Genomic DNA, 22,853 nt, shown 5'->3' with positions numbered 1-22,853 from the left:
AGCAGAAAGGACTGGGAGAAAAAGCAACATGGGTCCTTAGGTTCCCAAGTCTCTTCCTCCTTAAAAGAAACTCCACTGGCCTCTGGCCTGAGGAGAAACCCTATGGAGCCTGGATTCCTTGCTAAGCCCATAGCTGAGTGAAACACAAAACAAACAAACAAACAGTGTAATCCACATCTGAAGTAACCTATGGCCTATAGGATTATCTGGTTGACCAAATTAAAGTCACCAGAGATGGTCTGGGAAGACCCAACACCAAAGTGAAATATAGTTGATTTCCTCTTTTCTATAATCTATTTAGACATATAGGAGAGCAAGGAAAACACAGGCATGTTTAGTACTGAAATGATCTTTGAGAGATACTGATCCCTGTACCACTAAGGCAGGGAGACCATTCTAATCAGAATGGGGAAGTGTTAGAAGTTTGCACCTAATTCTGGCCTTTTCTATGGAGGAAGCTGCTTTAGCTGGGGGTTGGCAGGAGCAATCTAACAGTTCTTTCATTAGGCCCTTAAGTGCCTTTCTGCCTGCTCTCCCCAGCCCAGATCTTGAAGACCAAAGTTCAAGATCAAAGATTGGAACTTAAGAATTTGAAAGATATTCAGGGTTATAATTTTTTTCTCCATAAGAAATGGTTTCTTGTTGCTGTTTTGGAGGAGGATGCAATCTGAATTCAGTGCTGTTTGTTTTACTACAAGCTCATTAAAATGTCACAAATCTGGTTGAGAACCATAGGCTACAGGTGGTGCATAATGTACTGGGAAGACTATTAGTTTTGGGGCCAGAATACTTGGGTTCAAATCCTTGCTTGGCCATTTCTTAGCATTATGGTCCTGGACAAGTTTCCTGGTTCCTCTGAATCTCAGCCTCAGAGAAGAAGAATGGGTTTAATACTGCTTACTTCACTGCATTGTTAGTAGGATTAAAGCAAACAAGAAAATATAAACCATAGAGAAGTCTATAAGTGTATGATATTGACATTACATGCACATTCTGAAATAGTGTGAGTCAGTCTTCAGTTTTTTAATATAACTAGCATATTAAAATATGGAAATATGTGATAGGAAAATAGCACATGTGCTATATCTTTATGTAACATATCACCATAATTGTACAATATGTACTTTATCATATGCAAATTTCATTGAGAATTCAGAAGGCTGGCTCTGTTTAGGCAAAGGATTTTCTTCTAAACTGAAGAGTTTTTTTGAAAAGTAAAGCCTAATATTGTATAATCTATAACAAATCCAAATGATTAAAACTGCAGCAGAGGGACTTCCCTGGTGGCACAGTGGTTAAGAATCCGCCTGCTAATGCAGGGGACACGGGTTCGAACCTTGGTCCGGGAAAATCCCACATGCCACGGAACAACTAAGCCCATGCGCCACAACTACTGAGCCTGCGCTCTAGAGTCTGCAAGCCACAACTACTGAAGCCTGCGTGCCTAGAGCCTGTGCTCCGCAACAAGAGAAGCCACCACAGTGAGAAGCCCGTGCACTGCAACGAAGAGTAGCCCCCGCTCACCGCAACTAGAGAAAGCCCGCACGCAGCAACAAAGACCCAGTGCAGCCAAAAATAAAATAAATAAATAAATTTTAAAAAAAAAAACTGCAGCAGAAAGATTTGAGGTTGGGTATTAGCAAGAACTTCTTGAACTTCCAAATTTTGGAGAAAAGTTTTCTAGATGTTTTCTCTCTTCCCTTGAAGGGTTTAGCTTAGAAACTGTCCTTCCCAAGGTAGGGGTTGAACCTGACTTCTGTGATGTCAGAATAGGATGTAAACTTTCACCTGGAGGGAAAAGTAAGTCAGAGAGTCGGGATCTTTCTAAAAGGAAAGATTAGAGAAACATGAAGAATTGAAATAACTTTCTACTTAATTGGGTCTATCCAGGTATGGTGGTTGCAGCCAAAATACCCGCGGTGGAGAACTTACTGAACATCCATCAAGCTGAATTTGTATCTGAATGACTGTCCAAACTGTGATTTTTCTGTGGTGGTTGGGAATTAGAGAAGGTTTTAGGAAGGCACTTTTACTGTTGACTCTCTCCTCAGAGGAGGAAGCAGTTTGTTAGATCTCCTTCAGGCACCAAATATCTGCCTCACCACTGAGTGTGGAGAGGGATGGGGGTGGGGGAGCAGGAGGGCAGAGCTGGGCTGGAGAGGTCAGTGGAGGATTTGGGCCACACTAGCCATAGCAGGTGAAGGGAATGATGTAGGGCCCGAGAGTCTCCTTTCTGCAAACTGAGGACATGTACTTGATAGACCATATTTCAGGAAGATGTACAGTGGGGCCAGTGAGTGTTTGTCAGAGACTTGGAGGAAAGGTGGGCAGGGGGTTCAGCAGAGCTCTTTAGGGGGACCCAGAATTTGTACCTATGCTCTGATACCCTAGCAACCAGATAAAACCTGACTACAGGGGACTTTTAAAGTCTAGTACACTGGGAATTCCCTGGAGGCCCAGTGGTTAGGACTCCATGCTTCTACTACAGAGGGCAGGGGTTCGATCCCTGGTCCTGGTCTGGAAACTAAGATCCCACATGCCTCGTGGAGTGACCAAAATAAATAAATAAACATTAAAAAAAATAAATAAAGTCTAATACACCATGACAAAGAAGTTTGGTGCCTCTTTTTGTATAAAATGTCCTACTCTTTTTCAAACAAGAGTAAACATAACAAAATGTTGGGGAAGGTGGCAGAGAATGAAAGCCAGAGGAAAACTTGGCTAGGACACTTTTTTTGTTTTGTTTTGTTTTCATTTTTTATTTTTTTTAATTAACTGTTTTTAAAAAGAAAAGTTTAATTAAAGACCAAGTTTAGTTCAGAAACAATGTTCATCAGGCAATAAATTAAGCACCCTGTATAGTGGACCAGAAATTCTATTTCTCTGCTGCCTTTACAGGAGTAGCACCACAAAGGTGAAACTGGTAGCATGTAATGCTCGAGTACTTGGTTCACATCTTGCTGAGTGTCGTGTCCCCCGTGCCCAGCTCAGGGCACGTAGTGGATGCTCATTAAACACCAGGGGGAAGTGACTCTGGGGTCTTGATGGAGGAGTGAGAGTCAGCCTGCAGGATCCCGAGGCTTAAAAGGGCCGACCCTTGAAATAAAGAACACTGTCTAGCTACAGATGGTTCAGAGCTCCCTGTATGATGCTTATTCTCCTCTTTTAGCCCATCAAAATTTGCATTCTTGGTCCTCCTGCTGTGGGAAAATCCAGCATCGCTGAAGTGTTGTCCAAATACTACAAACTGCATCACATTAAATTGAAGGATGTCATTTCTGAAGCCATAGCAAAACTGGTAACACTTTTAACTACTTTATTGGGAATTTTTATATTTTTAGGACACTTCTTAATACTCCTATTCATTGAATACCTGGCACCTGGCACACAGCACTACAACCAATTACATGCTTGTTGAAAAGATTTCTCTCCCTGCTTTTAAGTAGTGATTGGGGCATGATTGTTTGTGTAAAGACACAAATTGAAATTTGTTAAAATGGCTGTACCAGATACTTGGGAGGTGGGCTATCATCAAACATCAAGAGTCACCACCTCCATTTAAAAGCACATGACACCAGCCATAATAAATATTTGATACATTGTTTGTGAAGACTAATGAATATACTTTTGGCATATACTGATGCAGAGAACATTAGAGGCATTTAGTTCTTCCATTTATTTTATAGTTAGAGAAACTGAGGTCCGGAAATGGGAAGGGATTTACCCTGGCATAAGTTTAAAAAAAAAAATGTTAATGACTCATGGTTATCATGATTGCAAATAATTCCTCAATCTAACGGTCTTTTGCTTTCACCATAATATTAATGGGCCATTCTTCTTAAAAGAATGACTCACCAAGAGCAGGGCAGACTGACCAGCAGCTTTCAGTACTGCACTGAAGCCTTCCCACTCCAACCACAGCCAGTTTATAACCAGTCTGTGCTACATACCACTCAAGAGGAGTCCTGCCCCATCAGGATAGGATAAGTGAGTACAGCCACCTGGCACTGCCCTCTAACCTGCCATCACTGGGGGGTCTGCTGCCTTATCTGGGAAACCATCCTCTTCTCCTTCCTTCTCCATAGCCAGGCTGGAAAACTCAGGTTAAAGAGGATGACCCTAGAGATGAAACAAGGAAAAGGAGCTAATTTGGAACACAGGCATCCTGAATCCTGGCCCCTTATGAATCCTAAATTGCCAGGCATTCCTTTGAATTTAAAATTGGTTGGGATAGAAAAGAGTAGTCATTTCCTTTTGGAAATACCTTGCCTCTTTGTTCTGCTCTGGTGGCATCAGAGATGGTGAGTTACGTGAAACATGGGACAGAAGAAAGAGAGAGAGGCTGTGTGTTGCCTGTAAAAAGAGTTCTAACTCCTCTCTAATTAATAATCAGTCAAGGGAAATGCTGGACCTCCTGATTCCCTGGATTGGTTGCTTCTCACTCCCAGGACACACAAAGTACCTAGATCTAAACAGGTAGATTGAGCCTTTTGTTGGGCCTTCCACTCGCTTTGGCAGGAAGGATTAGGGAATGATGCAGCCTCAGGCAGGAGCTGAAATTCAGTGCCCTTTGGGCCACTGGTTTGGGTTGGGGTAGATTGGAAGGCAGTGGCCAGGTAAAGTGGGTCAAAAATTCTTAAGCATGGGAGGAAGGCAGGAAGAAAGGTGGCATTATGATCCAGCAGTACTTCTCAAACTTTAATGTGCATATAGATTACTTGGGGATCTGCTGAATTGAGATTTTGATTCAGAAGATTTGGAGTGGGGCCTAAGATTCTGCATTTCTAACTAGCCCACAGATACAGCCGATGCTGCTGGTCCATCAAGTCTCTTAGAGAACTGGAGCCTTAGAGGCCCCCGAGTACTGCAGACCAAGCCATGATTCCAGGAGGTGAATTCTCTCCAGCGGAGCAGATCCTGCATTTTTGGCAATGATCAAGGGTGCTCTCCTTTTGACCAAAGAAAGCTGGAAGGTGGGCAATCAGCAAGATCCTTCTAGTATTCTCGCTCTTTGCAATAGCTGAAAGAGCATTTTTAATTAGACCAAATTATCTAGTTTGGCTGTCCACAGAAATCAACACCCCAGCTGAAATGTCTTTATTTTGTTGGTGTAGAGATAGCCATATGCTGTGATTTCAAAGATGTTAAACACTGTCTCTGGACATATTTTATGGAGAAATAAACACACAGCCCAATGAGATGTATAGTGTGGTTTTAATATATTATATGTTCACTTATTTATGGGGAAAATAAACACACAAGCCAATAAGCTGTGTATTATTACTTTAATATATTGAATTTATTTCATACCTATATATTTTATGAGGGAAAATAAACTAAGATACATGATATCATTATTAATAACACATCTAATTGTTCTATATTAATTTATTTATGAAAGAAATAAGTGCAGTTTAACGTGGCATAACATTATTTAATGCAGGAGATGAATTCTATATTAAGACAGTTTAAGGGATTGATTAAATTCCAGCAGAATAAGATGTGTGTGCTTCCCACACTGAGGGACCAGGTTAAAAAAATATGCAAGGGCCTGTCTGGTCCTATATGTCACGACCTATGTTGGCTCCTGGCTCTTCCTGACAGTTGTTGCCTCTCGGTGCCTGGTACTCCAAGTCCCCGTCCTGCTGGTTCAGGGGAAAGTCTGGGAGGCCTGGGAAATAAACTGCTTTTCAAGAACGGCAGCATCTGCTGGGGAGGTAGCCCTGTGGTGTCTGTTTCTGAGCCCGAGAAATATTAAATAAACCTAAGGAGGATGGATGGCTTTCCAGGGCCCTTTAAATCTCCACGTTCCCCGGAACAAACCAGGAGGCAGATGGGGCGATCGATCCTTGCTTCCCGCTTACCGGGTTTGCAAGAAGCCTGGCAAGGTGCGGTGGGGGATAGGAGATAGTGTTGAGATGGCAAATGAAGTTGTGGGCAAAGACAGGTAGGTCTGCACTTGGAGAAAGCTCTGGCCGGGCATCAAATCCCAGAGCGAAGGATCAAAAGTCAGATTCGGCTAGGCAGACCCGGGCCAACAAGATCCGCCGTTCACCCCCTCCCACTCCCACCCCCTCACGGACTCTCCGTCCATCTCGCGTCCTCAGCATCCGCTGGGCTGATTTTTTAAACAATACAAAACCCAAAAGGAGGCTCCCGGGCTCCCTCTCTTCACTGGCATCTGGATGATCCGGAAAGGCGAAGGTGGGTGCGGGGACGGTCCCCGGGGCTGGCCCCGCGCATCCCGAGGCGGCTGTCATGGCGGCCACAAGCTCTTCCCTCGCCCTCCCTGCCGCCCGGCCCCAGCGCCATTTTGAGCATCTTCCTTGCTTCCCTGTGTCCCTCCCGCGTTCCTCGCTCCTCCTTCGCTGCCTGCAGGCCAAGCGCCTCCCAACGCAGCCCGGGCTTCCCGGGGCTTGTCGCCCGGCAGCTCTTCGGACTCTCCTCCCAACTCCAGGAGCCTTAGGGTGACTGAGGGGCCCGAAGAGCATTGGTGCCCGGCCCCCGCTACATTTTCCACCCGGTCTCCTTTCTTGTCCACTTGGAGGTCAGTTACCATCCCTGGGCACAGGCCCTGCTTCCCCAGAAAACCCCCGACCCCACTCCACTCCTTGGCCCTGCCCACGACCCCAGGAGTCGGGTCCCCAGGGGTCCTGGAAAAAGCTCCTCCACCCTGGTTGGGGCACTGAGGCGAGAAGCCTAGGAAACCCTAGGACCCCTCCCAATCTAGCTGAACCTCTGCGCCTCCCACCACGACCCCGAAGCCTCTTCTCCTGGCACCCACTTCAGTTGGCAGCGCACCCTCTCCCCCTACGTTTATTTTTAAGCAGAGCCAAAGGCTATCTGTTAGGGGGTGGCAACAAACGCCCAATCTCGTCAGAGCTGCGGGCGGAGAGGCGGGCGGCCAAATAGGGCCCCTTTTGTACCACCCGGGCTTAGTCGGCCCAGGGCCAGACAAACCTGGCGCTGGTCCTGAGGGAGTGAGGGCCGGCCTAGGGGGTGCGAAGAGGAAAGGGGCTGGGTCCCAACACAAACACTCGTTTTCGTATTATAAAGACATTTATTTAATCTATGAAAATAATGTACAATAAATACTTTTCCCTTTTCCTATTATTAAAGAGTTTTAATAAATAATCTACGATCTAAAACTTTAAACAAAAGAGGAAAATAGGTTCCTCTAGTTCCTTTTAAGAAAGCACACCCCCGCCCCCGCGCCAGAGTTTAATTATTCCTGAGATTTCGTTGGAAGGACTCTACCAAACGGACTTTTTCTGTGTGACTTTTAAAAGACGCCCGAGTGCCCAGTATTTTAAAGAGAGAAGAAAGGAAGTGGATTAAACGGTAATTCAATAATACCTGAATTTTAGCAAAACACATAAAGAAGTCTACACAGCTCGGGGAGGGGGATCCTCGGCAGCCGAGGGGGGCGGGGGTCGAGGGCCGGGAGGAGGAAGCGGGTTATTAGGAGAACTGCAGGTCGATGGCACAGAGGGTGCTGGTGAAGAAGTCCAGCTCTTCCTCGGAAAAGGGAACCGGGCTGTCGAGCGAGCCCTGGAGGCTGGGGGAGAGGCCTCCGGACAGCTGGAGACAGGAGTCGGCCGCGAAGAAGCTGAGGTCGGGGACGAAAGGTGAATCCTGCCGCTCCGGAAAGGCGTCTTCTGGCAACGGCTCCGGCCCCAGCCCGCCCGCCCCGCGCAGCGCGCCGCCCGGCCTCCGCGCGCCCGTGTCCTCCACGCGAGCTGCCAAAGGCCGGGGGCCCGAGGCGCTCGGAGGCCCCGGCGCGACCTCGGGCGGGTGACAGCAGGCTTCCCGCGCCGCCTGCGAGGCGGTGGGGCGGCCCGGGCTGGTCACGGGCTCCTCGGCGGGCTCGCCGGTGTCCTTCGGCGCGCCGGGGCAGGCTGGCTCCTCGTCGGGCGGCTCTCGGTGCTGCGTCTGCCGCTTGTGCTTCATGCGCCTATTCTGGAACCACACTTTGACCTGCCTCTCGGTGAGGTCCAGCAAGGCCGCTATCTCCACGCGGCGCGGCCGGCACAGGTACTTGTTAAAGTGGAATTCCTTCTCCAGCTCCAGCAGCTGCGTGTTGGTGTAAGCAGTGCGCAGCCTGCGCGCCCCGCCGCCCGCGGCCTCCTGCAGTCCCGGCCCATCTGCAGGGAAAGCGGGCTGGGCGTCAACGCGGGCCGTGTCCTTAGCCCAACCTCGACTTGGTTGAAATAAAGACGACCCCATCAGCCCAAAACAATATCAGCAGCACCCCCGCCCTGACCGCTTACCAAAGCGGCTCGCTCCCAAGGCTCTTGCCTTCTTTCCCGTCCCTCTCTCGCCTCCAGACTCGGCCCGGGTCAGGGCAAAGCATTCAGAGAGCCGCCCACGAGCCACGCAGGGGGTGGTAGGAAGCGGTTCCCTTTCTCCCCCAGAACCTCAGAGCCCCCTCCCAGGTCCTCTGAGTGGACCCCTCATTTCGGCACTTTCCAACTCAGCCTGGGGAAGAGGGTTCATAAAGAAAGATTGTTCCTCACCTCCTTTCCTCCCTAGCTCCCTAGCTCTCAAATTCCCCCTCTTCTCCTAGAGCTGGGGTAGATGGGACCGAATCTTTTCCTGCCTCCAGATTCGACCCCAGCCAACAACACTCCTCCACACAGATAAAGGTGAAACCTCAATCAAATCCTTTTCTTCTAGCATTAAAAAAAAAAGCTCTTCCCCAACCAGCATTAAAAAAAAAAAAAAGCTCTTCCCCAACCAGCTTCCAAAATCTGCTGTAGAAAGAAAAAAAAAAAAGTGCAGGCAGCGGTCAGGCCTGAACCCCAGCGGTCTTTTCTGCTTCCTCGTCCCTGGAATCGACGGGGGCAAAGAACCCCAACAGGCTCGCCAGCTCTTCTACCTCCCCCATCGCTCCTTCTCCCCCTTTCTTTCTAGCTGCCCCTCACCCCATCCCTACCGCGCTTACCGACCTGCGGGCGATCCGACCCCGGAGGCCGGGACGGAGGAGGCGGCCGGGGGAGACGTGGCAGATTGGCTGGGTTTCTTGGCGGATTTCTTCTCTTTCATCCAGGGGAACTCAGGGGCCATGGGGGCGGCGGGGAACGGCGGCGGCGGCAGAGCGGGCCCATCTTCAGCTCGCTTTTGGCTCCCGGGTCTCTGAAGGGTGGAGGCGCCGGGCTGGAGGCTGGGGAAGGTTTGCTCGAAAGGAGGAGGAGGAGGAATTAATGTCGACTCCTTGATTGATGAAGTTTGAAATGTCTCCAAGACAGCGGGGAAGGAAGTCAGACACTCGGCGAGCGATGGCTGGCTGTTTATAAACCCAATCTCCCTCTCAAATTCAAAATTCATGGCTTTCAATGGTGGGGGAGGGGGCCTGCTGGGGGGGCGCCAGGAGGGAGGATCGGAAGGGACCCCCCCTCCTGCCCCCCCCAGGTCTGTGTGATGGAGCGATTTTGGGAGGGGAAGATTTTGCTCTTTTTTTTTTTTTTTTTTTTAATTTTGGGCCTTTATAATTGTATATTGCTGATAAATACAAGCGTATGGGGACTCTCTCTATTAAACCCAGGACTCCGGCGAAATTGCAGGGAATTCATGGTCACGGGACCGGCCTTGGCCAATCGCTTGTCTGGGCCTGGTGGAAAACAGAGAGCATTATTTGCTTTAATTGATTCAAAAACTCTAGAGGACCATGACCTGGACACCATGAGCTCCCCAGTCCTACACTCCCTCTCCCCATGCCTCCCTTTCTCCAGAAAAGCCAAAGGAACCTTTTCCTCATCCCCTTCAGAGGATGGGAGGTTCTGGAATCCCAGGAAACGAGAACCTAAGGGAGAAATCATCCTCTTCTGCAAATATTTTTAATAGAGTAAATTAAAGCTTTCTTTACAAGGCCAGCAGCATTCTCTTCCCCTCCCCTCCCCCCAAAAGGAAGCTGAGTGAGGATCTCAATGTGAGAGGAAGAGGTAGTAAAAAGAGGCTTTCGCCTTTGGGAAAGGTCGGTGTTACCATGCAGTAAGCAAGAGATTTGCAAGCATCAGCACCACTATCCCCAACCCACCCCCCAAAAGCAACAGATAAATCTTGGGAAATCGACAAGCACTCCTAGGCTGACACAGAGGGGTGAGAGAGATAGTGAGGGGCCCTTTTGCACCTCTGGCCTGCATAGCTGTGTGGTCTCAGTTGCATTCTCTGCCCAGCGTTTGCAGCACTACCCCTGCCCCTGTGTCTACCTGCCTCCTCACCTGGAGGCATCTGCAGTCCTCTGTGACACCCCCAACAGACAGGGTGTAAGATGCATATGCACCCACCCACTCAAGCCTCAAGCCTGTATCTGCATCTATATCCAGCAACAGGAACAAGAACCAAGGTAGCCACCGATTTAACTTAGAGAACTCTCAAACCTCAGGTCAATGTATGGGGTGGAGGTGGGGCTTTTCCCTCTAGGAATCCCCCTGCCATTTTTGCCATTGTATTAATTAATATCCCTGACAAGATAGAATTCCCTGAACATGGAGGGGGTGAAAAAATAATGACCACTGAGATGATATTCCATTTCTGGCCCCTGGGGGGAATTGTTGTTGTTTATTTCTTTTCAGAGGATCAAGATAGTATGAACTTTAGGGAGTGCTGTAATTTACTGGAGGGAAGGGATACAAGACTCAGGACCCCAAGCAGTCGGTGGGAAACTAGATCTCAAAGCAGAAAATGAAAAGTCGATCTAGGGTAAGATTTTTAAATAAGTGGGTCAGAGGGACCGAGAGGAGATGAGGCGATCAATCTTAGCCCCCTGACAGCTGCCTCGGATGGCATCAAAGAATTTGGCTCTTTGGGAAAGCAGAGGGAACAGCCGAAATTCCACATCCCTTTAAAAGGCCTGGGGGTGGGGGGTGTTAGCAAAAGAGAAAGGTGATTCTGGGAGAGCAGGGAAACAGATGGGAAATGGGGACAGAGGAAGGGCGCTGGGTTGGGTGGAAAGTTTGTCTGGAGAACTCCCACGGCTCTGGCCTCCCCTCCCCCTCCTTGCTCGCTGCCTCCTAGCAAGAAGGAGAAGGCTGGTTAGCAGAGAAATGGCAACTCGGCCGGGAGCTGGAACTAGAAACTTTCTGTCAATGTAACAGACGCGTGGGTGGTGGTAAGTATTCATCCGCGTGGGTGGTGGGTGAGTAAAAAAAGACAGAGAAATCTGAGGAAAAGTGTGGGGTGGAGGAGAGCCAGGAGGAAAAAAGGGGAGCTGGAGGCGAGGGCTGCACGGCAGGGGGCGGCAAGCTCTGGAGGGTTCAGATCCAAGAGAGCTGCTCTGAAAAACTGGGCAAACTTGCCAGAGACGATTAGTTGTATCCAGCTCAGCTCCAAATAAAGTAATTTTTGCTACTTGGAGGTGAGGATGGGGGTGGGGGTGGGGAGTAGGCAGAGAAGAATCTGAAGAGTAGTTGTCTGGAAGTTGTGCAGTGAGGCCTGAGAGGGTTCTTCCTCCGGCCACCCCCTTGAAAAGCCCTGCAAGTTTTTTCACAGCCTCTCCAGCTGGCTGCAGGGTTGAACGCTTCTCTCCGCAACAACTCTGGCTGTCCCTGCAGGAAATACGGCTCTCTCTAACCCTGCTGACAGATTTTATGGCCAGATTAAAGAACAGCAGAAAACTTGGGTGTTAAAAGGGACCAAGAGAACCTTCCTTCCCCGAGACACTGCTTCCCCGCCCCCTTGTTGTGCTGTGAATCTTACAGCACAGATATTTCCCCCTTGACCAGATGTTTTCCCCTTCCCCCTGCTTAGCTAGGGCCTGAAATCCCTCAGAGGGAAGGGTAGGGGACACCAAGCCAAGGCAGCCCTTATTTTTCTTGTTTGCAATTACAATTTCAAGCCAAAGCTCTGTTTTTCAAACTTGAGCTAAACTCTGATTTGGCCTGCCTCTCTCCTGCTAGATAAATAATCTATCCACTCTACCCCCAGAGCCAAACATGGCGCTTCATCTAGTTACATCATTCAGAAAATGTTACTCAGGGAAGAGGAAGAGAGAGAGAAAGACAGAAAGAAAGAAAAACCCTTGAGCATTATTTGATCCCAATCAAACTTTGCACGCTCTTATGCCTTTAAATTATAGCCTGACCCAATGCTAAATTGCTTGCTGCTTGGGTGAGCCTAGTCCAGTTAAAATCCTACTTGGTGGTGGGGGGGGGAGTGTAGAATTCAGGTTGCTTTTTTATTGTTATTTATTGTTGCATAAAGACTGTAATTACTAACCTTGGACTGCCAGGATGCAACATAAAAATGAAAATCAGCTCTCGCTTTAAGGCTGAGGGCCTGGAACGATTCTCACCGACACGCCCCCCCCCATCACTATCACCAAATATATGCTCCTAATTAAGCAATGCGGGCGCATCGCTTACAATTAGAATTATGCAACTCTTCAGCAAGCAGCCATCGCTTCTCTTTCAACGGATTAGCTCCATATTTCAGCCGCCCTGTCTCCTCGCTCTTATCGGCTCCAGCGACGCGGCGGTGACATTTCATCTTTGACAGACTCTCTCTATCCTCGCTCCAATGTGATAAAAGTTTTATGGAACCACGACTAAGAAATGAAGTTTTCCCAAGGATCGTGGAAACAGAGCAGCACATTAGCCTGGGGACCATTTTATTTACGCTTGGATCCAACAGCTTCTCCTACCCTCCTCCTCTCCCCTTTCCCTGGCAGTGGAAATCAAACACGCCTCCTCTCCCTCCGTCCTGAGTTTTATTTAGTGATTTAATTTCACTTTAGTTTTAAGGTTTGACCTGAGAAGTCTAGGCCTCAGATTTTTTTTTTTAGATTAATCATTTTCCTTTGTTTTCATTTTAGACCCAATGGTGGTTGGGCTTCGGGTCACGTGACGACTTCTTTGTCGCTCCAGAAGAGAACTGTGAAGTTTAGGCTGCGTGTAAGAAGCAGTAATGGGCCAAGTTTTTGTTGTTATCCATGGGGTGGGGTGGGGTGGGGTGGGGTGGGGTGGAGGGGGTGGGGGGAGCGGTGAGGAGGTTGTGGCCAAAGAAGCAAAAAGACAAAAGACCAATCAATGAGAAAAACTGAGAGGCAAAGAAGCCAAACAGAAAGATGGAGAGAGAGCGCCCAAGTCTCCTTTCCCCCCAAACTTGTTACTTATATCTTAGCTAAAGAAGTTGGCAGAATGTTCCAAGCTTGTGTGAGAAAAACCAAATAAACCTGAGACACAGATGGGGGAGGTAGGGGCCTGAGCAGTAGACTAAAAAGGCCAGGATAGGGTCTTCACCATTCTTCTTCCCTTGGGGGAAATCTGGCAGTCAGCAGCCTGCTGCTCTGCTATCTAAATTGGACCACCAGGACAAGATAAAATTGATAACAGAAAGTTTATTCAAGAATTGTTTGACAGACAACCCTTTTAAGTAAGGAAAAAAGTAACTACAGAAGAACAAAGAAAGTTCCAAGAGGGAATTAACTCTAATTCTACAAATTCAGGACTATACAGTGACAATTAGGAGCTGAGTTCATGCCTTTTAGAACTAATTACAATTGCTCATAAGTACGAGTTTAACATAAATCTACAGCTCTTTTCTAGAGTACAATATAACTAAAATAGCTGGTTTTACATGACAGGGAACACAACATCCTTTATAACAAGTAAATACTAAAAAAAGTACAATTTTTTCCTTTTTCCTCATATAAATACATAAGGTAGGGGGATAAATAATACAAAAAAGGAAAATATTTTAACAGGCTATAACCAATAAATATATATGAAAATGTTCACTAGAACACACACTTTTTGAGCAATGCTGGACTCCTGCAGGCCCAGGCATCTCTCACAGTTGTTTTATATCCATTAAAATGTAAACTCTAAGTGCAACAAAAATGTCCTGTCCCGGTTGAGCAAGGCACACAGGCCCAGCTGCAGACCCCGCCTGGGACAGACAGTTTGTTAAAATATACCCTGTTTTCACGTTAAGTCAAGAGAGCAACAGAAGAAAAGAAAAGAACCTCGTGTCACCGACTGCTTTCTGTGGAGAGAGGGGGATGGACCTGGAGCTGAGATGCGAAGCAGCAGAATGGGCAAACCTTCAGTCCTGACAACTTGCCTGCCCTCACCTCCCAGCTTTGCCATAAAAGAAAAAAAATATATATATATATATATTTATAATATAGACAGGTCTGACTTTCAGGATCTCTCACCATCCCTGAGCCCTCTGAAGACTGTAATTGATGGGGGCGGGGTATAGATATTAATGTCCTAGAGCAGGAAAAGTGTGGGACTAGAAATGGAGGGAGTGCCCAATCAACCTCAGATCGATTGACAGAAATTTGAGGATTCAGGGAAGTGGGAGGGGTACGTGCTTTGTGCCCTTGGTTTTGAAATATGTTTTAATTTTTTTTAAAAAAAAGGAGAATGGCCAGGAAAAAAAAAAAATCAAGATTTGGGGGAATTACCCACATAGACGGAAGGTAAGTTGGTTGGTTGGCTGGTGATGGCCTAGCCATCTTGTCTGTTTTTTAAAATGTGCTTCTCTGCCTTGTTTCCCTATCTCCTCTTTCTCTAACCCACTCTCGAGGGTGGAATTCCAACTGGGTATTGCTGGAGGCCTAGGATTGATAGGGTCATCTCCAATCTGCTGTAGATTCCTTTCCAATGGGTTGGCAGGTGGACTTAACAAGAGCTGCAGAACTTAAAAAGCAACTTCTCAGGCCAGGGGAAGGGGAAGGAACTCCAGGCCCTTTCTTCCCGGGAAGCCTGGCTGCCACCTCCCTGCCTCCTCTTTCAGACCTCCAGGCTGTCCCCCAGAATTCCACAGCCCCCGCCCTTCCTGGGTCTCCCCCACCCCAGGACCTGCCCCTCAGCCCCCCCTCTCCCATCACAGGTGTGTTAACTTGGGCGCTTCTTGGATTCTACCCTGAGGAGGAGGCGCATGGTGAGAGGAGAGGTCTGTGTAGGTGGGGTGGGGGTCGCAGGGTCCGTGGTGCTGGCTGGGGGCCATAGGGGGTGCCCCGTTGTAGTCCAGGTTCCCCGAGGGGTGGTGGGAAAGGTGGTTGAGGCCGTAGAGGGAGGGGCCGGCAGGGGGCGGCAGCGGATCCGCGTAGCCGCCCCCGCCCACGTACACCGGGCTGCCCTGCATGGTGGGCGTCCCGTAGGCGCCCCCGTTGGCTTGGAGGACATGAGGCTCGTAATCGGGCGCCGGGGTCGGGGGGTACTTCTGAGGGCCGCCGCAGCCTTTGAGGGGGGGCTGGTAGTTGGAGGGCAGCGCATAGGCATTCTGGTGGGCTTTGCCGAAGGCGGGCGGGGACGGGCTCTCGTAGCTGGGGGTCATGGAATGCAAGGCGTTCATGAAGCCGGCCGTGGACTGCATGGGCTGCGGGGGGCTGCCAGCGGGGGAGGGGCCCCCCGAAGACGAGGCCAGGCCCTTGGCCTTCTGGTCCTTCTTGTACTTCATGCGCCGGTTCTGGAACCAGATCTTGATTTGCCGCTCGCTGAGGTTCAGCAGGTTGGCCATCTCCACGCGGCGCGGCCGGCACAGGTAGCGGTTGAAGTGGAACTCCTTCTCCAGCTCCACCAACTGCGCGCTAGTGTACGCCGTCCGCGCCCGTTTGGACGCCGCCGACCCCGGGGGGCTCTTGTCCCCTCCCCCGCCGCCGCCGCCGCCCCCGCCGCCGCCACTGCCTCCTCCGCCGCCGCCGCCGCCGCCGCAGCCCTCTGCTGGATCCGAGGGGGAGGGGTGGGAAGGGGAGAAAATGAAATAAAAGATAATTACTGAACACGCCGAAATTGAATGCATCGTTTCTTAATAAATCCAGGCCTGGACTCGGAGCACCCGCCGCCCTCCCCTTCGCGTCCCCGCCTCCTCCTCTCACCGCCCCCCAACCCGCCCGTCGCATTAGCGGACACTCTATAATAGTGGCATTTATTAAGAGACCTGTTCGCCTCTCGCTGCCCCAGCTTATGAAAATTTGATCATGTCACGCAGACAGAGCCGCATGGCCATTTATTTAGGGCTGGATTTTCTCGCGCACGCTTCCTCCCCCTTATCCCCAGTTCCAGGTGTGGCAGACACCCCTCCCACCCCCACCCCGCCCGGTCCTGTGGACCCGGCAGGTGCCTGAGGAGAACCCCGGGGGGAGTCTGGACATTCTGGGCAGGGCACGGAAATGTGGGGCGAAGAGGCTGTAGTGCCTGGAGGCCAGGACCCCGGGCCGCCCGAGCGACTGTGATTAATGCCCACAGTAATCATCCTTAATAATAATCAATCGTTGACGACTCTGCGTCTACTGGCAGCGTCTGACTCTGCGGCCTTGCGAAGGGCTGAGGCCGAGCACCTGGACTTCTGGACCTCTCAGAAGCTCAGGTGGAGGGGGCTGGAGGGAGAGGGTGTTGGCGGGGTCAGGGGTCATTAGGTGGTGGGGGGTACGGGGAAATGCGCCGCTGCCGCAGCCACCTGATATTGTTCCCAGGCCGCCGCCTGGGCGCCTAGGGGCTGGGTGCTAGAATAACAGTGACATTCCTGGCCCGGACAAACGCTGACGACGAGGAAGCCAGAGAGCCGGTACCTGTGCCGGGGGAGATGTTTTTCAGCTTGGACGTTTGCCTCGACTCTTTCATCCAGGGGAATATCTGTTTGGTGAGGGTGGAGTTGGAGCCGGGACCGCACTTGGGGGGGCCGCTTTTGCTGGGGCCGCCCCCGTTACTGCTGTTGCTAGTGGTACTGGTAGGTGCAGCGCTGGGCGGGGGTGAGCCCGGCGGGGCGGGCAGGGGCTCGGGGGCCAGCCCGGGCCTCATGCAGCTGCCGTTGAGCTCCTTGCTCTTGGCGTGCGGGGTGGCGTTGCCCAGGGACTGCAGCGAGCACGCTGAGCGCTGGTAGTCACCCTCCAGGTGCGTGGCGGCCTGGAAGGGGGGTTGAGGGGGACCGTCGTAGCCGAAGCCATTGCTGCCAGGGTACGAGGAGTAGCCTCCGAAGAGTGCAGCCGCGGCGCTGTCGTAGTAGGTGGCTTTCTGCATCGCTGGGCGAGGCCCGGGCGGTGGGTGGCAACTTGCAAGGGCCTGATACCCTCACGACCGGACATTGGCACCCCTGGGGTCACGTGGCTCGCCGGACCCCCCCCCTCCCCTTTCTGCCCCCCTCCTCCCGGGGTCTGTTCGTAGCGGTTGACCTGCGGGGTGAGAGAAGAGACACAGGGGGAGAAGAGGACTGGGGCTCGAATCCATCTTAGGAACTGAAAAGGGAACTGACATCAATAGGGTTTTTCTTCTCCCCCACCCAACATCTTCACAGCAGATGCTGAGGCCACTTCCTTGACCTGAAATGGATTTTTCTTATTGCAACCCTTTAATTTTAAAAGAAAAAGCCCACCAGTTTTCATTTCCACTCAAAAAATAAGGACTCGACTCCTTTGGGGACTGCCTAGATATAGAATCTTACTATTGCAAGGGACATTGCTTCTCTCCTGCCTGCACACTAGCCCCTGACCTCTCCTCTTCCCTCTCCCTACACCCCCCCCCCAATCTGGGATAGGTGTTGGGGGGGGGTTGCAGACTCCAAAATAAAAGCATCATCAACACCGTCCTCTGAGCTGAGAGGCCTCCTGCCTTTGCCTCCATCTAGGTTCCTTTCATCCAGAGTCTAGCCTGGAGAAAAAACTGAGTATCTCTGAAAGAGGCAGGAGGGAGAAGCAAGTTGAGCAGGGAACCTTCTGGTGTGAGGGATACTCTCTTTCCCCTCCCACCTCACGAAGACTGCAGCCTGACCTAGAAACTTCCTGAAGATTTTTAACCTCCAGAGCCAGTGGAACTCAGCCTCCTCCATGGCCTTCCTGCAGGTACCAATACCTCCAGTCTGAGTCTTTTCTAGCCAAGTCTGGGACCCCACAGCCAGCAGCCCCCATGGGGCCCCCAAATGGAACAGGATTGTTTCCCTGGCGGGGCTGGTTGTTGCTGTGACCATTTGGCCCAGGTCTCCCCCCACCCTCTGTTTTTTTTTTCATCAGGCTTAATTTTTTCCCCGCCCTTTTCTTGACAGTCTGTTTCCTTTGATTTTTCTAAAGAAGAAAAGAAGAAAGAAATTGGATAACTGCTGGACTTTTCTACTGAGAGATGGGAAAGTGCTTTCTAAGACAGAAAAATTTTCCCTAGGAAAAAAGAAAGTAAACAAAGCAATTTGAACAATATTATTCTCTGGGTTGGAAACTGGGTGCCCCTGTTTACTGAAGTTCTCTGAGGCCAAAAAAAAAAAAAAGATTATTTTAATTCAGGCTTTTAAAAATGTGCTGGAAAAATAAAGGTTCAAGCTGTCATAGGATTTTGTGTATTTCTTCTGAAACTTCTGACTGCATCCCCCCATCTATCTTCCCAACCCCTCACCATCACTTTTCATAAAATGTTAAGACTGACCCTCTCTTCTGACATATGAGTTTGGACTACTTAAATCCCATTCAGCCCAGCTGGTCGACTCCAAAGAAAACTAAAAATAGGAAAATAAAGCAGAAAGGAGTGCAGGTGAAGGAAATCCCTCCCACACATAAACCCCCTTCTTAATGGCACAGATTTATACTCAAAAGGGAGCTGGGTAGCCTTGAGTTCTGATTGGGTTCTGGGAAGAATTTGTTTCTGGGAAACACGCATGGGTCTGCAAAGCAGTAGATCCTTCCAGGGAGGAGGACTGGAGTTCAATTGACCAGGCTGACCCAATCCCTTTATTATTATTACCATTAGCCTCTGATGATTTAACCAAAATTAGCTTCGGAGTAGCCCTGGCTGAAGGGGGAATTAATTAACAGGCATCAGTTGAGTTTGTTATTAATAGATAGGAGAATGAAATAAAACTGTTGGAGGGGGTTGGCTGGCTGGGCCCTGGCTTTATGTAGTCTAAATGATTGTTACAGCAGTAATGATGATGATGATGATGATGATAAAACAATAATTTGACTAGACGCCTGGGGCTGAAATTCCTGTCGCTCCCCCTGCAATAAACTCGCAAACCATCGCAGGACCGAGGCCAGGCGAGTGTGGGAAGCAAGAAGCCAGAGACGTGATAGGAAAGAATGGAGATTCCGCTGGTGGCGAGAAAGGGCCGGGAAGGTTTGCGGACAGAGTTAGCCCCTGGCTGCCGCCGCCGGGCTGTCTCGGCTGCTGCTGCCGCGGTGGCTGGCGACGAGCTATGTTGGCCCAAGGAGGAGAAGAGAAAGCGTTCAGGACACGGAAACGGTTAGCAGCGGCAGGTTCCAAGCACACCCGGCCGAGGGCCGAGCCCTAAGGCGGCAGCAAGTTTGGGCGCTGGAGGTAACCGAATTAAAAGACGTCTTAGCAACTCCGCACCGGGACTTTGCCAGGCCGGACTCGGCTGGAGGGCGCAGAGGCCTGGCTGATGGGACAGTGAGAAGAGGGAAAGGTGCCAAGGGGATCCGAGATCTGGGGATCCAGGAAAAGGGGGGGTGGGGAGCAGCTCTACCAAGCCAAACATGTCTATTTCCCGTGCCTCCATGTTGGAAAAATCCAGGCTCCATATGGCTTCTCGGGAGAAAGGGAGGGAGGGAAAGAGTCGTGGCTCCCGGCTTCCCCCCAGGGTCTCGCTGAAGAAGGGCGGTGAGCCACCCCAAGAAACCCACCTTTCCAGGCACACCCCCGAAATCCTGGGAGAGTAACAATAGCTGGGAAGGCCTGGGAGAGGGGATAGGCCACCGTCCAGAACTTAAAAAAAAAAAAATAGAAGGAAGAAAAATAAAAGAACAAAAAAGGAAAAGAGAAAAAGGTTAGGCTCTTCTTAGCAGCGGGGCAAAAATTCAGCCCTGATCTGACTGCTGAAAGAAAAGAGAAGAGAAAAGGAGAGAAGCAGGAAGAGAGAGGGAGAGGGAGAGAGGGAGGGAGAGAGGGAGGGAGGGAGGGAGAGAGAGAGAGAGAGAGGGAGAGAGGGAGAGAGAGAGAGAGGGAGAGAGGGAGAGAGTCGCTGCGTGGAAGGAAGCTTAAAGCTTGTGAACTCTTCTTGAACCGAGATTGGAGTCATATGGGCCATAAATCATTGAGACATACTCTCCGCCATTCACAAACTGATAGCCTATTTCAGTCCAGCTTACCTTAGCCACCGATGAGGGGAGAACAGGCAGACATAATATATATTCACATCGAGCCCCAGCGCGAGCGGCAGGCGAGAAATCTCCCCTCCTTGAAGGCAAAGGAAAAAAAGACCACTGTTTAAAGCGGCGTCGCCCCCCTCCCCAACAGCCACCCCGGCTGGGGAGCCTGAGGGGCAGACCGGCCAGAGGAGCCGCGCGGCGTCCGCTTCAATTCACTCGGCTTAGGAGCGGGGGTGCGCAGGAGGGAGGGGGTGGGGGAGAGGGGAAAAAAATAGAAGAAGACCAAAAGGTGCTCGGGCGGCTCAGCTCGCTGAGAATCCAGCTCCGGGCTCCAGCACGGTCAAGCCGCCACAGTGTGGTTGCCCTATAAGACTGGTACGCCCTACTCTCCGTAACAATGGCCTCTGCTTTTGCACAGGGAAAAAAAACCACACAGACACACACACTCACACACTCACTCACACACACACAAGCTCACACACACCCCCACCTCTCCCCCTTTAGCAAGCTTAGATGCCTGATAAGGAAGGAAGGTGATGGTGGTGATGGGAGAGGGGGGACATTTTGAAACCCCCCCCTCAGTTTAAAAGAAAAATGAGTGAGGAAGGAAAGGAGGTAGAGGTTTTGAGTTTTGTCTTTTGTTTTTTAAGGACAGGTAAATTTTTAAATTCAGATTTTGGCGGGGGAGGAAGAGGAGCGCAAAGATAAGGCAAAGCCCGTGGAGGTCACAGCTCCCCCCAGCACCACTAGTAAACCCTTCCTCTAATTGGAGAAGTAGCTTGGGAGGCCCTAGCGGGGGGGGGGGGGGCGTTTCCTGGGTGTCCCTCTGCATTCATTCGCAGTGGGAACACTAGGACTTTTTTTTTTTTAAGTAGTTTCACTCTTGTGGGACTGGTGGCTGCGTCTCTGGCCCTCTGGCTCTGTCTCCCTCCTTCCGAGTCTCCCAGTCTCTGTTTCTTCTCTCCCCCACACCCTCTCTATTCCTCCTCTATCCCGGCAAATCTCCTGGCCCAGTTTCCAACCTGTGTGGGAGGGTGGGGAGCCAGACCTCTCTTTTCTTTTTAACAGACCACCCCCCCCCCCAGTTTTTGAGAGCAGACAACAAGCGGTGAGTGATTAAAGAATCCAGACCATCTTGTAGGGGGAGGGGGGTTGAGGAGAGGGTGACAAAAGGAGAACCTTGTGTTTAGCTTGAGTTCCAGACACGGCTGCCAATAGAGAGGCTGTAAGAACTGCATGAAGAAGTTTCTGTTGAGATTCTCACCTCTGGATAGGCAGAAGGGGCTAAGAGGTGATAAGGACATTTGTACTTCTAAGAAGATGAGAAGAACCAGCAAAATGGCTTAATTTTAAATGCACTGGCAGAAGAGATGGAGGATAGTTATTTATATTATTATTATTCAGAACAAACCTGTTAATATGTCTTAGCTCTACAAGATTTAGGACTCTTGGAACAGGTGAGGAAGACTACAAAAGCTCAACTTTTCTTCGGGTGTGTTTTAGAAGGGCAGGAAAAGGCGAGGAGGCCTGTAGGAGGAAGACAGGAGGCAAGAATGTAGGTGTCTGCAGATTTGGGGTGGGGGTGGGGAAGAGCCATTCCTGGCGGAGGAAAAAGACAAAAAGAGCACCAGGACTTTTCCAAAAGCAGGAGTGTCTGCAACTCCGCCGAACTGCTGACTCGGGCTTAGAGGATAAACTAGAAGGCCGACAGTCTCTCTGTTCTACAAAGGCAGCTTGGAAAACTTGTTCTCTTAACTTCTCCGTAGACAGAGCCAGCCACTACCTTGTGACCTCCTGGTTAGAATCCTTGGCTTTTGCCTTCTCCCATCTGGATGCACCAGGAGAGAAGGGACGGGGAGAACAAAGGTGAGAGATGGTTTCCAGCTGTTGTCTCCCCTCCAGGAGAGGGTGGCTGTGTCTGGCAAAGCTTTCCTCACACCCCATAGCTCCCCACTCACAGGCTTTTCTTTGGGCTGAGAAAGGGTCCTACTATCTACTCTCGTAGGGGGTGGTCCCTGGCTTCCTCCGGCCCCCACTTCTTTCAGGCCCACTAAGTCAGGCTTCGTGGGCTGGAGCAGCCAGTTTCCTGGGGCCCTGCTGAATGGGGGTGGAGGGGGGGACCCATGGCCTCCCTACCCTCCAGCAAGGAACTGCATGAAGAGTCTCCCGCTGTGATGTCCTGAGGATCCTGCCGCCTGCCTAGAGAGTTGGTGGCTGAGGGAAGTGTGGTGGGGAGGTGAAGACGGAAGGTGGAAGCCATTTTCTGTATTTATTAGTTGTATCAAGAAAAGAAAATGCCCAAGCCAGACCCAGTGCTGGTGCTCAAGCCAGGACCCTCAGAGAAAGCAGTCAGGGCTACAAAGAATCTGTCCTGAGATCTCTGGACCCTGGTTAGAGACCTGCTGGATTGGACCTTATATAGCTTTGGGCCTGGTGGGTCAGGGACTTGCCCATGGCGGCTTCTAGAGGCTTTAGAGAACAGCACCTTTGGGTCTTTTCCTCCCCAAATTAAAAAGTCAAGAATGTACCTCAGACCCTCCAACTCTCCTAGCCGTTGCTACCACTAGCTAGAGAAGGTCATTGTGAAATTAAGAGAAGAGGAGGACCTGTTCACTTGTGGGACTGCACAGCTTTGCCCCAAGGAATAAAAAGAGAGCCCAGGGGGCACACAACTAGCTGCGGGCCTGCAGGAGGATCGGCCTGAAGCTGAGCTGAGGGGAGAGGGGGAGAGGAGTTTTCCAGAGACAGCAGGGGACCCCTCCCCTCTCGGAGCTTCAACTCATGTGGTCCCTTCTGGCTACACAAGGAGGTGGGGTGC

At 50.5% G+C, this 22,853-nt stretch overlaps 2 protein-coding genes and 1 long non-coding RNA gene across 8 annotated transcripts; 1 reads left to right on the top strand and 2 right to left on the bottom strand.

Moving 5' to 3' along the window:
- Nucleotides 1-7,072: 7,072 nt before the first annotated feature.
- Nucleotides 7,073-9,471, bottom strand: HOXB2 (homeobox B2). The gene is made up of 2 exons (XM_068530658.1): nt 8,949-9,471; nt 7,073-8,144 (listed from the first exon to the last, which is right to left on the bottom strand). The coding sequence occupies exons 1-2, from the start codon at nt 9,325-9,327 to the stop codon at nt 7,462-7,464; spliced, it is 1,062 nt and encodes a 353-aa protein (XP_068386759.1). The 5' UTR covers nt 9,328-9,471; the 3' UTR covers nt 7,073-7,461.
- Nucleotides 9,472-10,888: 1,417 nt separating this feature from the next.
- Nucleotides 10,889-15,730, top strand: LOC137754787 (uncharacterized). Of its 5 annotated transcripts, none has more exons than XR_011071929.1 (5): nt 10,889-11,110; nt 12,812-12,890; nt 14,366-14,425; nt 14,839-14,889; nt 15,460-15,730. It is a non-coding gene; the product is annotated as an uncharacterized lncRNA (long non-coding RNA). The 5 variants fall into 5 exon arrangements; XR_011071928.1 differs by having other exon boundaries at nt 14,839-14,901; XR_011071925.1 differs by having other exon boundaries at nt 14,839-14,901; nt 15,428-15,730.
- HOXB3 (homeobox B3) lies at nt 14,815-20,121 on the bottom strand. 2 transcript variants are annotated; one of them, XM_068530656.1, is made up of 3 exons: nt 20,036-20,121; nt 16,520-17,119; nt 14,815-15,671 (listed from the first exon to the last, which is right to left on the bottom strand). In XM_068530656.1, the coding sequence occupies exons 2-3, from the start codon at nt 16,965-16,967 to the stop codon at nt 14,833-14,835; spliced, it is 1,287 nt and encodes a 428-aa protein (XP_068386757.1). In that variant the 5' UTR covers nt 16,968-17,119; nt 20,036-20,121; the 3' UTR covers nt 14,815-14,832. The 2 variants fall into 2 exon arrangements, with proteins under 2 accessions (XP_068386757.1, XP_068386758.1); XM_068530657.1 differs by having other exon boundaries at nt 14,815-15,668.
- Nucleotides 20,122-22,853: the final 2,732 nt, after the last annotated feature.

This window comes from Eschrichtius robustus, chromosome 20, assembly GCF_028021215.1.
Source record: "Eschrichtius robustus isolate mEscRob2 chromosome 20, mEscRob2.pri, whole genome shotgun sequence".
Lineage (NCBI taxonomy): Eukaryota > Metazoa > Chordata > Mammalia > Artiodactyla > Eschrichtiidae > Eschrichtius > Eschrichtius robustus.
This window is presented reverse-complemented; position numbering and strand designations above follow the sequence as displayed.

Coding starts and splice junctions, on each gene's coding strand:
- HOXB2 (XM_068530658.1), bottom strand. CDS start 9,327: ATGAATTTTGAATTTGAGAGGGAGATTGGGTTTATAAACAGCCAGCCA. Junction 8,145..8,948: donor CGGGGTCGGATCGCCCGCAG/GTCGGTAAGCGC, acceptor CTTTCCCTGCAG/ATGGGCCGGGACTGCAGGAG.
- HOXB3 (XM_068530656.1), bottom strand. CDS start 16,967: ATGCAGAAAGCCACCTACTACGACAGCGCCGCGGCTGCACTCTTCGGA. Junction 15,672..16,519: donor AAACATCTCCCCCGGCACAG/GTACCGGCTCTC, acceptor CCTCGGATCCAG/CAGAGGGCTGCGGCGGCGGC.